General features: G+C 50.9%; 1 protein-coding gene across 3 annotated transcripts in view; it reads left to right on the forward strand.

The window, feature by feature from the left end:
• DDX11 (DEAD/H-box helicase 11) overlaps window positions 1-13,870 on the forward strand; it is a 36,748-nt gene that overhangs the window by 16,218 nt on the left and 6,660 nt on the right. For all 3 annotated transcript variants that reach the window (XM_082738049.1, XM_082738050.1, XM_082738051.1), the window contains exons 7-19: window positions 4,503-4,548; window positions 5,411-5,518; window positions 5,731-5,818; window positions 6,209-6,414; window positions 8,106-8,258; window positions 9,394-9,440; window positions 9,778-9,857; window positions 10,744-10,788; window positions 10,912-10,979; window positions 12,493-12,531; window positions 12,784-12,895; window positions 13,055-13,186; window positions 13,648-13,760. In XM_082738049.1, coding sequence (XP_082594175.1) covers window positions 4,503-4,548; window positions 5,411-5,518; window positions 5,731-5,818; window positions 6,209-6,414; window positions 8,106-8,258; window positions 9,394-9,440; window positions 9,778-9,857; window positions 10,744-10,788; window positions 10,912-10,979; window positions 12,493-12,531; window positions 12,784-12,895; window positions 13,055-13,186; window positions 13,648-13,760 — 1,237 coding nt within the window. The remainder of the gene's footprint in view (window positions 1-4,502; window positions 4,549-5,410; window positions 5,519-5,730; window positions 5,819-6,208; window positions 6,415-8,105; window positions 8,259-9,393; window positions 9,441-9,777; window positions 9,858-10,743; window positions 10,789-10,911; window positions 10,980-12,492; window positions 12,532-12,783; window positions 12,896-13,054; window positions 13,187-13,647; window positions 13,761-13,870) is intronic.

Genomic DNA, 13,870 nt, shown 5'->3' on the forward strand with positions numbered 1-13,870 from the left:
CAGCATGGTGTGGGGAAGGGAGAAGCAGGCTCCCTGTGCCTGCTGAACAGGGAGCCCAGCATGGGGCTCCATCCCAGGATCCTGAGATCGCAACCTGAGTGGAAGGACCTGAGCGGAAGGTAGCTGCTTAGCTGACTGAGCCACCCAGGCACCCTGGCCAACACTTAATCTTTTTGATCATAGCCATTCTATCAGGTGTGAAGTAATAGCTCATTGTGGTTGTTTTTTTTAATAAAGATTTTATTTATTTGACAGCACAAGTAGGCAGAGCGAGAGGGGGAAGCAGGCTTCCTACTGAGCAGGGAGCCCGATGCAGAACTCCAACCCAGGACCGGGAGATCGTGACCTAAGCTGAAAGCTGAGCCACCCAGGCGCCCCACTCATTGTGGTTTTGATTTGCATTTCCTTGGGGGATCAGCATCTTTTCACGGACCGGTTGACCATTTGTAGGACTTGGAAAAAATGTCTGTTCCGTTCCTCTGCTTGTTGTTCGTCAGATCATTTCTTTTTTGCTGTTGAGTTTTAGGAATTCCTTATATATTTTGGTTATAAGCCCCTTATCATCAGATAGGTGGTTTGCAAATATTTTCTCCCATTTTTTGGTTCCTGTTCTATTTTGTTGATTGTTTCTTTTGCCATAGCAAAAACTTTTTATTTTGACATAGTCCCACTTGTTTATTCTTGCTTTGTTTATACTTTTGATGTCATAGCGAAAGAAATCACTGTGAAGACCAGTGTCATAAAGCTTTTTTCTGTGTGTTTTCTTCTAGGAGTTTTAGGCCTCACATTTAAGTCTTTAATCCCTTTTGAGTTTTAAGTGGTGTAGGATAGGGATTGCGTTTCATTCTTTTGCATGTGACTCTTCCATTTCTTCAGCACATACTGAAGAGAAGGTCTTTTCCTCATTGAGTATTCTTGGCTCCCTTGTCAAATACTACTTTACTGTATATGCATGGGTTTATTTCTGGGTTCTGCTCCACGAGTCTTATGTGTTTGTTTTTATGCCAGTACCTTCCTGCCTTGATTATTCTACTGTTTTTTTTGTTGTTGTTGTTTGTTTTATTTATTTATTTGACAGAGAGAGATCACAAGTGGGCAGAGAGGCAGGCAGAGAGAGAGGAAGGGAAGCAGGCCCCCTGCTGAGCAGGGAGCCTGATGTGGGACTCGATCCCAGGACCCTGAGATCATGACCTGAGCGGCCTAACCCACTGAGCCACCCAGGTGTCCCTATTCTACTGTTTTTGTGCCAGTGCTGTACTCTTGATAATCGTACTGTTGAAAATCAGAACATGTGATGCTTCCAGCTTTGTTCTTCTTTCTCAAGATTGCTTTGGCTATTTGGGGTCTTTTGTGGTTGCATATGATTTTTAGGATCTTTGTTTTCCTATGTTTGTTAAAAATATTGTTGGACTCTTGATATAGGATGGCGCTGAATCTATAAATGGATTTCAGTAGTGTGGACATTTCAGCAGCATGAATTCTTCTGACTTGCAAACATGGGACAGTCTGTCGTTCGTGTCTTCTTCAGGTTCTTTCACTGAAGTCTTGTAGCTGTGAGTGTGTAAGTGTTTACCTCCTGAGTATTTTATTGTCTTTGATGCCATCGTAAACTAGACTGTTTTCTTTATTTCTGTCTCAGATAGTTTATTGTTAGCATGCAGAAATGAAATTGATTTTTGTGTGTTGATTTTGTACCTTGCAACTTCACTGAATTTGCAAATTAGTTCTAACAGTTTTTTGGCGCTATCTTCAGGCTTTTTCTGTGTATGATCATGTCATTTGCTAACAGGTAGTTTTACTTCTTCCTTCCCAGTTTGGATGCTTTTCCTTCCTTTTTCTTGACTGATGGGTCTGGCTAGGACTTCCACTGTATTGCAGAGAAGAGGTAAAAGTAAGCACCTTCATCTTAGTCTTGTCTTAGTGGGAAAGCTTTCACTGCTGAGTAGTGTTAGCTGTGGGCTTGTCACAGATAGCCTTTGTCGAGGGACATTCCTTCTGTACCTCATACAGCAAAGTTTTTATCATGACTGGGTGTTGGATTTTGTCGTTTGTTTTTTCTGTGTTACTGAGATGATCATGTGACTTTTGTCTATCATTCTGTTGACTGATGTGTCACATTTACTCATTTGCATATGTTGAGCCATTCTTGTCTTTCAGGCAGGAGCTCCGCTTGATCATGGGGCATGATCGTTTTTGTGTGCTATTTAACTCAGTTTGCTAACATTTTGTTGGGAGTGTTTGCCTCTGTCTTTATCGGAGATATAGTGGCTTGTATATCTTATGTAGTGTCATTATCTGGCTTTGGTGTTGGGGTAATACTGGCCCCATAAAATGAGTTTGGGAGTGTTCCTTCTCTTCTGTGTTTTGGAAGAGTTGGAGAAGGGTTACCATCATTTCTTTAAATATTGAAATCATCATCAGTCTGGCCAGTTAAATTATCTGGCCCTGCGCTTTTCTTTGTTGGTGCTAGAGGCCTGCCCTTAGCACAGATTTCAGGACTTGGATTAGAACCAAAACTTCTGACCCTGCCCAGGGCTGAGATGGTCAGACCTCTTTAGGCATTTCACCTCGGGGAGGTAGGAAGTGCTCTGCAAACCCTTTGCCACCTGCCTCCGAGATTACTTGCCTGCTCCTGGACTTCTCCTCGAGAGCCACCCCCCGGGGACAAGAGAAAGGACTTGAGTGGAGTTTGTGAATATTAGAGTAACAAAGTGCAACTACCCAGGGCTTTGGCCTGAGCCGTTAATCCTGCAGATTAACTCCTGCAGCTTCCATGCCTTGCTATTTGGAGAGGGAGGAGGACCCTCTCTGAGAACACAACCAGTTTTTTGTTTTGTTTTGTTTTGTTTTGTTTTGTTTTGTTTTGTTTAAGATTTTATTTATTGAGGCACCTGGGTGGCTCAGTCAGCAGACGCCTTTGGCTCAGGTCATGATCCCAGGGTCCTGGGTTAGAGTTCTGGTCGGGCTCCCTGCTCAGCAGGAAGCCTGCTTCTCCCTCTCCCACTCCCCCCTGCTTGTGTTCCCTCTCTCGTTGTGTTTCCCTCTGTCAAATAAATAAAATCTTAAAAAAAAAAAAAAAGATTTTATTTATTTATTTGACAGAGTGAGTGAGAGTGAGAGCACAGACAGGGGGTGCAGCAGAGGGATAGGGAAAAGCAGACTCCCCACTGAGCAGGGAGCCTGAAGTGGGGCTCAGTTCCAAGACCCTGGAATCATGACCCAAGCCGAAGGCAGACATTTAACTGACTGAGCCACCCAGGTGCCCCAACCAGTTCTGAACATAAAATTTCTGCTCTTCCTTTCTTCACACATCCTGCTTCTTATCTAGATCCTGTTGAGTTTGCTTACCTTGTGCTACATGATTTAAATCAAAGCCTGTCAGACAAAGGGTTCTGAACAATTATTTATTGACTGGAAAGGCAACCCTATAAATAACTCCTTTTCTAATTGCCCATGGGAATTAGCATTTTTGCTTAAGAAAAAAAAAATTCCCAGGTGAACAAAAAGAATCCCAGTGATGGCCCTGTAGGGGGATTGTGTCTGTAAAAGATTTTGTTTGGTGGAGAGCCTAGACTAATAATGTCAGCTAACCATTCCGCCTCGTAATGCAGACTTGACCTCCCTCCCAGTCCCTCAGTGCATGTGGGCTCTTCCTTCATTGCTGGGAGGGGTGAGGTGCCAAGGAGAGAAGAGGTTTGTCTGGTTCTGGGCAATAGCATCTTTTTTCAGTCAGTTGTGGCTTCCCTCAGGAAATGTGCTTGGAATTCCTGCCGTGTGCCAAGGCCAGGGTGAGTCCCCTGGCCCTCTCAGAAGCAAGACACCCCAGAGTCTTGTCTGCAGACATGAGTCTAGAGAGGTGGACAGACCCAGAATAAGTGCCTTGGAAGGAGATGGGTGTTGCAAAGAAGAGGTGCAGGGGGCCACAGCAGTGTGGCGAGGGAGGGGCTGGCCGAACCTCTCGGGGAGGTGGAGGAAGGCAGCCGTGTTTATGTGGGCATCTCAAGGTTGACACAGTTGGCAAGGTAAAAGAGGAAGTGAGGGGCGAGCGCCTACCAGGCAGAGAGAACAGCGTGTCCAAGGCTGCGAGGGGTTAAGTGCACAGTTCTGCGGGGACTGAGAGAACTCCAGTTCGCTGGAGGCGTGCACAGTAAGGACGGAATAGCCTTTGATGACGGACAGAGTCGGACAGCGAATGGAGGTTTTGGGAATACTGTGCCCCTTTCTCCTTTCCCTCGTGAGTGCCGGGGGGAGGATCGGGCTGGTATTAGCTCGGTGCATCTCTCTGACCCAGTGGGCAATCAAGCAGGCACTTGCTTTGGTGGAACTTTGTTGCTGGGATGTGTCTTGTCTGTCTCTGGCTCAGCTCAGCTCTGCTGGCCTCCGACGACAGGGACGGAATCTGGCTTAGGTCCAGGGCTCATTGTGGGCATGCAGTAGGTGCTCACTCAAGTGTGTCTTCAGGTGACCTGAGTTCTCTGAGTTTCTGTGTTATTTTCTCTCAGAGTGGACGAGGATGAGGATGACCCAGAGGAAGAACATGTAACTAAGGTAAGACATTGTGTCGTGGGTATTCTGGGCTTGGTCCTGAGTCCAGGGCTCTGTGTCTGCTCTTGGCTTCTTCTCGCTCTGTCATCAACAAAGAGCCTCCAGTCTCCTGACTCTGGGGCTCCCCAGATCCAGACCTCGGTGTTGGGGTGCTCACTTGGCAGGCCCATGGACCGGTGGTGTCTGTCTGGAGGTGTTAGGGGGTGAGGGCAGGCCTGAGCAAGAGCACCCTGCCCTTTGGCTCCCTCTTCTCTTGTCTGTGTTTCCGTTGGCATGGAGCGCTGGGAGGTATGTAAGGTTCAGACATCTGTCATGATTAAAAACATTTGGTTTCATTTGTGTAAAACTTTGGCTTTCTCTGTTAAAAGTAGATATTTTCTCCCTGTTTCTCTTCTCTTCTCGCTCTTAGGCTTGGAGGAGCATAGAGCACAGCTCAGCTCCCCTTGTCCTACTGCGAGCCTGGCCCCCCCAGCCTTTAGGGAGGAGTGTGTGGACAGCCCACCCCCGACACGCTCACCAGAATCTGTTCTTTCCCACTGGGGAACCACAGCTCAGGGAGGCAGCCTGTCCTGAGATGATCAAGCCCTGTGAAGTGGCCGGATTCATGGCTGAGCAGGACTGATGGGAGGAACTCCATGTTGTGGGTGTTCTTGTAAACTTCTGGAGCTGAGTGGGGGAGGCGGGGACTGCCTGGGCCCCGCGTTAGCGAGATCTGCTGTGGGACAGAGTCCCGTTGCTTTAGGTTTGTGTGTGTGTGGCCACTGTCCCCAGTTTCTCAGCCTACTGGGCCGTGCATTCCTTGATGTGCAGAGAATGGAGATCTTGTAGTCTGGTTTCTGAAATCCCCTGCTCCTCCACGGAGCAGATTTACTACTGCAGTCGGACACACTCCCAGCTGGCTCAGTTTGTGCACGAGGTACGGAGGAGCCCCTTTGGCAAGGACACCCGGCTCGTCACCCTCGGCTCTCGGCAGGTACATGCAGTCTTTGCGTCTCCCGCTCCCTTTCCTGGGCCTTCATCTTCCTCTTCCAGGCATGGAAGGATGGTGCGCCCAGGCCCAGGGCTTGCCGTGCAGTGGGAGGATCGGCCTCTTCTGGTTCCTGGCAGGGTGCTGGACAGGCCCCAGAGGGTTGCTGTATATCATGTCGTGACTGCTGTGGCTCTCTCTTTGCCTCTGTCTTCTAGAATCTTTGTATAAATGATGATGTGAAGACCCTGGGTTCTGCGCAGCTCATCAATGACCGCTGCATGGAGATGCAGAGAAGCAAACATGGTAGCCCCCATCACTAGAGCCGTGCAAGGACCCTGGGGTGGTCGTGTAGCCTGGGGCAGTACTGAGAAGTGGTGGGGAGTGGGCTGGAAGTGGACCCGGGACGCAGGAGATAGTGTCTTAAGTGGCAGTGACAGTGGAGCTTGCAGCTGGGTCTTTCCTTAAGGTTGTCTCCTTGGGAAAGGCATTTTGCTTTTTGGGTCAGTGTCTAGTCCAGAACCCTTGCTCCAAGATGGTTTTATTGGCTTTTTCTAGAGAAAATAAAATTAAATGCCCAAATGGTGAGACCTTCCTAAATAGTAGTGGGAAGGGTCATGGACTTGAGTCTTGACATTTTAGACCCAGTGCTGGCCCCGTCGACTGGTGTCATTCCTTGTGCCTCTGCCCCCTCAGAGAGGAACAGAGCCGAGGAAGAGAAGCCCAAGAGGAGAAGGCAGGAGCACCGGGCCGCATGCCCCTTCTATGGCTACGAGCAGCTGCAGCTCCTCCGAGACCAGGTCCTGGTGGGGGTGAAGGACATTGAGCAGTTGGTGGCACTGGGGAAGGAGGCTCGGGCCTGTCCCTATTACGGGAGCCGGTTTGCCATTCCAGCAGCCCAGGTAAAGACCTTGGAGGGTCGGACAGTAACTCTTGGCTCCATCTGTGGGCTCTGCCACAAGGGATTTCTTCATTCCTCTTAATTTGGGAGGATGTACCTGGCTGTGGATGGATGACCCCAGGAGCCAGTGCGTGGGAGTGGGGGTGTCCTGTGGCTCTAGGTTGCAGGAACAGATGGCCTTACTGGGGACAGCAGATAAGAACTGATAAGGGTGTGCAGTCCTAAAGAAACCAGAGTCCGGGGGCACCGGGCAGCAGGAAGCTGAGAAGATGCAGACAGAAATGTGTTTCCAAACAGCCTTTCAGACCAACCATCCTGACATAGGCACCTGCCTGTCGGTGTGGGAGAAGGCTGTCTTCTTTCGACTCGCCATGTTGAGGCTCATCTTTACACTGCCCATTTGGATGGGCATTTGCGTCTGCCCATTTGACAGATCCAAAATATTGTTATTTGGTATGGTTTTACTGTCTTCTTGCCACTGTTTCATTCGAGTGACTTTTGGAAATAGAGTTTCATTTGTGGAGAATTCCATACAAGCAAAAAAAGATTAGGTAGCTTTTCAGAGATACAGGGAACAATGTTAGTAATGATTTTACAGCAGCTAAATGCTCGTTAGTATACTACTCTCAACTGTGTTGCGTAAGTGCTCAGAGGGAAATTCTAGAACCTTCTCAGCCTCCACCATTGTTGCATGCTTTCCTGGGGTCCGTCTGCTGTGTCACAAGATCAGTGCCATAGATACGTGTGTGCAAATATAAGGTGCCCTGAGATTTTCATGATCTTGACTTTTTGAGATAGCTGTCACCTCATTTTTGCTTTGTAGTATCCCACAGAAAACGCTAAGGCAGGTATTATCCATATGTACACATTGAGGACACAGGCCCAGAAAGGCTAAGTGATTTACCTGTTTTCTCACAGGAGGTGGGTAATGGTGCCAGATTAAAGCTGGGCCTTAAGTTACCAGTTTTCTAGAGTTTCACTTTATCAATATTCTTTTAACTGGGAAATCGGTCTCATGAGTAGCACCGAAAAATTTACAGAGTTCTTATTTTTGTTGCCCCGACCTCTGACCCTTGGCCCTCATTTGAGATAGAGTTTATTAAGTCCATTTTTCCCATGAAGAAACTGAGGCTCAGAAAGGTTAAATGAGGGACGCCTGGGTGGCTCAGTTGGTTAAGCAGCTGCCTTCGGCTCAGGTCATGATCCCAGCGTCCTGGGATCGAGTCCCACATCGGGCTCCTTGCTCAGCAGGGAGCCTGCTTCTCCCTCTGCCTCTGCTGCCATTCCGTCTGCCTGTGCTCACTCTCTCCCTCTCTCTCTCTGACAAATAAATAAAATCTTTAAAAAAAAAAAAAAAAAAGAAAGGTTAAATGACTTTCGCAAGTCACGCAGCTAAGAAGTCACAGCCCTGGGACCAGAGTGCAGGGCTACCTTCTAGTACACCAGGGGTGTTCACTGTGTTTTGAGGAACCTCGAGTGCCTCAGGGGTATTGATAAGGCTGGGCAGGGGTTCCACACTCCTCTCTGCTCCCCCTCTCCCCACCCCCACTTTTGGTTCAGTCAGAATCAGACTGGCTAAAACGATTTGCATCAGACAATTAGAGTAGGCGGGGAACACTTGCCAAAGCAAGGAGTACCCCCCCCACCCCCGACCTCCCCCAGCACTGCTCAGGCGGCCGCTCTTCCCCCCAGCTCGTGGTGCTGCCCTACCAGATGCTGCTGCACGCGGCCACCCGCCAGGCTGCGGGCATCCGGCTACAGGGCCAGGTGGTGCTCATCGACGAGGCACACAACCTGATCGACACCATCACAGGCATCCACAGTGCAGAGGTCAGCGGTTCTCAGGTGGGTCAGCCTCTCCTGTCTTGGGCCAGGGCCTGCCATGGGGCAGAGGGATGTGGAGGGACGTGGATCATTTTTCTCTAAGCCCTGGAATTGGTCTGGAGGTGGCTTGGGAGAGGGTGCCTTGAGTCGGGGCAGTGGACTCGTCAGGGGCTAACTGGCTTTTCAGCAGATAGTAGAACTATGGGGGACCCAGCTAAGGGGAAGTGGTTCATGTCCTTGCTCTTCACTGTCCTAGGTCAGTCATCCTGAGTCCCTCCAGCCCAGGTGCTAGTATCCTGTTCTCTGTAAGCCAGGATGATAGGGCGAAGGAAGCAGGGGTCCTCACGTAGTTCGGCATTGTTAGCCTTGCTTTGAGGGATGCTCAGGGTTTCCGAGGGCCACTGTTGATTACCTCTTCTCTGCCATGGCCCGTGTGCAGTATCATGAATTTTCACACTGCCTCCGCATGGGCTGTTGTTCCCAGTTAACACTGAGAACTCAGATTCGGGGGCCTTTAAGCAGTGTGCCGAAAATCACACAGCTCAGGAGTGTGGAGTTGGAACTTGACCACTGGATTCTGACCCTGAATCAGGGTATTCCTACCACCCCCCTTTTTTTTTATTATTTTATTAGCACATGTGCATGGGGGCGGTGGGGATGGGGTAGGAGGAGCAGAGGGAGTGGGAGAAGCAGGCTTCCTGCTGAGCGGGGAGCCTGATGCTGGACTCGATCCCAGGACCCTGAGATTGTGACCTGAGTGAAGTTAAACACTTAACTGAGTGAGTCACCCACGTGCCTCCCACCACTTCTACTGACCTTAGGCCAGGGTTGACCTTAGGCCAGAGTGTAATGGCTACCTTGAACCACTTCTCTGCTTAGTGGAAAATACATCTTTGCCCAACGTAGTAAAAACTAACAGGGAGATTCATTACCTGAAAGAGTTAGTCAGCCTCTTGCTGTTTTCACTGACCTAAAGTGGATACTGCAGCAGAACTTCCCTTCCTTGACCTCTCAGCTCCCAGCAGCCTCAAGGCCTTTGGTCTCTACCCGGGCCCACTCCCTTTACTGCTTCCCATGTGGCATGGCTGGCATTTTCTAGGCATAATCTTAAGATAGAGCCTGGCCTGCCCTCACGCCCATTCTCTGTTCTCTCCAGCTCTGCCAGGCCCATTCCCAGTTGCTCCAGTATATGGAACGATATGGGTAAGACACTGCCTTCTGAGGGGAAGGGAAAGTCCTGCTCAGTCTCAGAGAAAGCACTGGGGTCTCCACCTCTGGCCTGGGCCCAGCGCCAGGGAGACCAGCACACTGTTCCCCTCCTGTTCACGATGGTGTGTATCCCACACAGGCCGAGCATGCTCAGGATGCCACAGCTGGCTACAAGGCCTTGGGCCACGGCGAGCCTTCTCTTCTGGGGGTGTATTTGTCGCTCGTGGCCTGCTTTTGGAAGACACTAGACAGAAAGGCCTGAGTTTGAGGCACTTGGAAGGGAAGTTGCTTGTGGAGTACTACCACTTGATGTCCATTCGTGTCTCCTCAGGAAGCGTCTGAAGGCCAAGAACTTGATGTACATCAAACAGATCCTGTATCTGTTGGAGAAGTTTGTGACTGTGTTGGGTGGTAAGGAGCCCTGTGCCCTCCTTGACCCCTGGCCTGCTAAGCTTGTGTGATCCGTTCCCTGGATGCCAGTCAGGACACCTGGGTTTTCTGCATCCCCAAGAATTATCTTCGCCATTGGTGGAGAAGATTCTTCTCTCTTACAGCTTAGTTGAATTGTCTAGCCTTAGATCTTTTTTTAGATTCCTAGTTTATTTCCCCCTGTTCTGAGTCCTTTTTATTTTGCCAGACCCTACTCGGTCCCAGGTAGTAATAACAGCGTAGTATAATGGGACCGTGTGAAGTCACTTTGGAGCACACCTTTGAGGAAAGCACGGAACACAGGAGAGCTCACCCTTGTGGACAGCTAAGTAAACTAGAGCTCAGAGCAGGGGTGTGAACTGTCTCTGCTTCGTGATCCTAATGGCGGGACTCTTGTGGCTCCAGGTCCATGTGGCTCTCACGATTCTGTGTCACCTGCCTTTTCTTTTGTTGCATGGCTGTCTACCTGAAGGCTTACATACAAGCTGAGTTCTAGGAAGCCAGGGGACCATTTTGTTGGAGGGATTTTGCCTAGCGCTGGTGCTCTTCCCTTCCATCTCTACTTTGCCCCTGGGCAGCTCCTTGGGTCTGCCTAAAGTAGGATGGTCACTTGGTCCCAGCCTCTCTGGAGGAGGTGTGAAAAGAATGAAACCCACAAGGCTTTGGGCTCCATGTGCAAACACGGGTCAGATTCTGAGGCTACCTTGAGCCTCCTGTCTTCTCAGCAGGTTTTTGGGTGCTTACACATGGCAGAAAAATCTGTTAATTACGAATGCTCTTATTTAAGGAGTCCAGTGTTCAGTGTTCAGTGTGAGAAGCTGGGGGTTAGAGAGTCACCATCCTGACCAGCTTGAATTCTCTATTTTAGGGAACATTAAGCAAAATCCCAACACACAGAGCCTTTCACAGACAGGTAAGAGGACTGCCTTCAGAGGCCCAGAGCTGCTCTGAGCCAGTTCTGAGCTCACGTCTGGGACCACGTCTGGTCTTCCCCTCTTCCGAGGAAGGATTTCAAGGCCCTTTGTTTACCCCTAAGGGACAGAGCTGAAGACCATCAATGACTTCCTCTTTGAGAGCCAGATCGACAACATCAATCTGTTCAAGGTAGAGATTTTCATCCTTTTGTGTCCAGTTTGCTTATATTGCTCACCATCTGTGAGCAGAACGCTGTGTGAAGATGAAGGAATAAAAAGTAAATTCCAAATTCCTAATGTCAGGCAGTCTAGAAGTCTGAGGATCTATAGCATAGGTGTTTGTAATCACTTACCCCTGAAGGAATTGCATCAGCAAGAAAAACGTAATCTCTAACCCAGGGTTGAAGGGTCCTAGGGACTAGGGAGAAAAGGTGCCTTTCATTGTCCCAAATAAGCACAAACAGAAATTCCCAGGTCCTTTGCCTTGTTCCATCTTTCTTCGGGCACAGTCTCTGCCCTGGGCCTTAAGTCCGAGCAGGAGGTTAACTTCGGGAACATGATCCTGCTGTTGGGTTGAGGTGGCTGTGAACTGCCTCCCCTCCACCCCCTAAGGCCTTGGACTTGTGTGCAGCCTCTGGTGGGAGCTCGCTCCAGGCCTGCTGTGCAGGATCCCACCACCATTGCTCGACTCACGACTCAGGGATTCTAAGTTACTGACAATACAGCGCACTTACTGCGTTCAAGGCAGGGCACCAGGTTTTGTGACTCCAGGGTAGGATGTACCATCACTGCTCAGAAGCAGAGGGACCCGAGGCTGGGAGAGGTCACCCCCGGAGGGACAGGCATAGGTCACACACAAGTGAGCAGATGGTACCTGGCGTGTTAGCCCCCCTGCCTGGACTCCAGACCCTTTGCTTTCCCTCCGGCCTTCCCATTTGTCTTCACACACACCCAACTTACCCGTTTTGGTCCCCTTCACTGCCATGACCCCATCAGACAGGCTGTCAGTCTAGCCCTTTTTGACTCCTTTCTTCTCCCTTTGGGTCCTGCATCTAAATGGTCACCGGCTCCCAGAGCCAGAAATAGCTCTTGAACTTCTGGAGCCTTTCCATTCCCATGGCTGCCACATCAGGAGAGGCTCTTTTCTTCTTGCCTTCTCCCTGCTCTCCCTGCTCGCATTCCCTCTCCCTTCTGCTCTCTTTCCCACACTAGGGTCTAGTGGAGCTCCGCTGAAAGATAGCACCCTTTTTAGAAATCTTCAAAGGCTTCAACTCGCTGTCTTCCTTTCCAGGCTACACATAGTGTACGCACCAGACACGCCTGAACAAACCCAAGCTTTACCTCCTTCGTGCCTTTGCTTCTACAGGGTTTTTTTTTTGCTCTTACAGGTTTTTTAAGACTTAATCTTTCAAGGTTCAGCTTAGGTGCTCTCACATTGAAGGAGATCAGGGGACCTTTCTAGAGGGTTAGAGCCATGCACACACGTGTGAGGGGACTGCCTGCACGAGGCTTCCACCATGCTGTGTGGGGGTGGTAGGAGAGGCAGGACCTCAGAGGAGGGTGACCCACTTGGCCAACAAGGAGGCTGTGGGCTCCTGGGGCGGGGGGAGGGCAAGCAGGGAGTCCTGCTTCCCTGGGGTTTGGGAAGCTGGTGGTTTCTTTTTTCCAGCAAATGGTGGCCTGCAGTAGGCTTGCCTTCACAGGTGCGGCGCTACTGTGAGAGGAGCATGATCAGCAGAAAGGTGTGCCCTCCCCTTCCCAGGTCTGGCTAGGGTCTGCAGCACCCTAGTGCTGCCCCCTGCCTTTCAGAGTCACTTTTGCTCCCTTCCTGTTGCATGGCTCGCTGGGTGGGGGGTGGGGGTGCTAGAGGCCTCATGGCAGGTGGAGGTAGGGGGCAAGGTGCGGGCTGTCTGGGGCACGGCAGAACCTGCCTCCATCCAGAGCTCTCACTGCTGCACCCTCATTCCTCCCTGTGTTCTCTTACTCCGTCCCAGCTCTTCGGCTTCACAGAAAGGTATGGCGCAGTCCTCACACCCTCCAGGGAGCAGCCCAGACTGGCTGGGTTCCAGCACTTCCTGCAGACCCTGCAGCCCACAGTGGCCGAGAGTGAGTTAGGAGGCGGGAGGTTGGGCTGCATGCGGGGGGCAGGAACGTCCATCCCTCATGCCTGGACTCCACTCTTGCGGAGAATGGCTTTAGGCTTGCCGCAGGGGGCCCTCCCACCGCCTCTGTGGTCACAGACCCTCTTCCTTTTGCTCTGTACAGCTCCTGTGAGCTCTGTGGAGGAGGGCGAGGCCAGGCTGCCACGGCCAGCTTCCCCGCTGATGCACATCGAATCCTTCCTAGCAGCTCTCACCACTGCCAACCAGGATGGCAGGGTCATCCTGAGCCGCCAAGGTAATCCCAAGGAAGAGCCGGCGTGGGCCGCCAAGCCAGAGCATGGAGAGACTCGTGATGCCTCCTGGGCGATGATCAGGAAGCAGGGTGCTGGTGACTGGAAGCAGGCCTGTGGTGAGGGGGGTGCGAGGCACTAGGACAGTGGGGCACCTTGGGCCAGGCTGCGAGGGAGGCCGTGTGGCCTGGTGGTTGTGGTTAGGTGGTTTGAGTCTGGATTCCCTCACCTCCAAGCTTTGTTTCATTGTCTCTCTGAAGATCAATGTACAAGGGTAGATGTCTCTACCACAGGGTTGTCCTGGAGATTAAATGGGACCTCATCAACGAGCAAAGTGATATCCCTGTGGTTCCTGCATAGACATGACCGTAGACACAACCGAGCTCCCTTCTGCCTCAGACTCATGGAAGTCTTTGTTGGGCCTGCCCACCCCCCTGCCCCACAGAGCTGTCTTTCTTTTTTTCAGGAAGTCTTTGTCAGAGTAGCCTCAAATTCTTGCTCCTGAATCCAGCCGTACACTTTGCCCAGGTGGTGAAGGAATGCCGGGCCTTGGTCATCGCGGGGGGCACTATGCAGCCGGTAAGGGAACCAGAGCCCGCCTCTTGTGCCCCAGGTGCTGGGATGGGACAGCTGCACTGTCAGCCCTCTTCCTGTCCAGTGGGCCCCCAAACCAGAAGGGGGTCAGCTTG

This window comes from Mustela nivalis, assembly GCF_964662115.1.
Source record: "Mustela nivalis genome assembly, chromosome: 7".
NCBI classification, from domain to species: Eukaryota; Metazoa; Chordata; class Mammalia; order Carnivora; family Mustelidae; genus Mustela; species Mustela nivalis.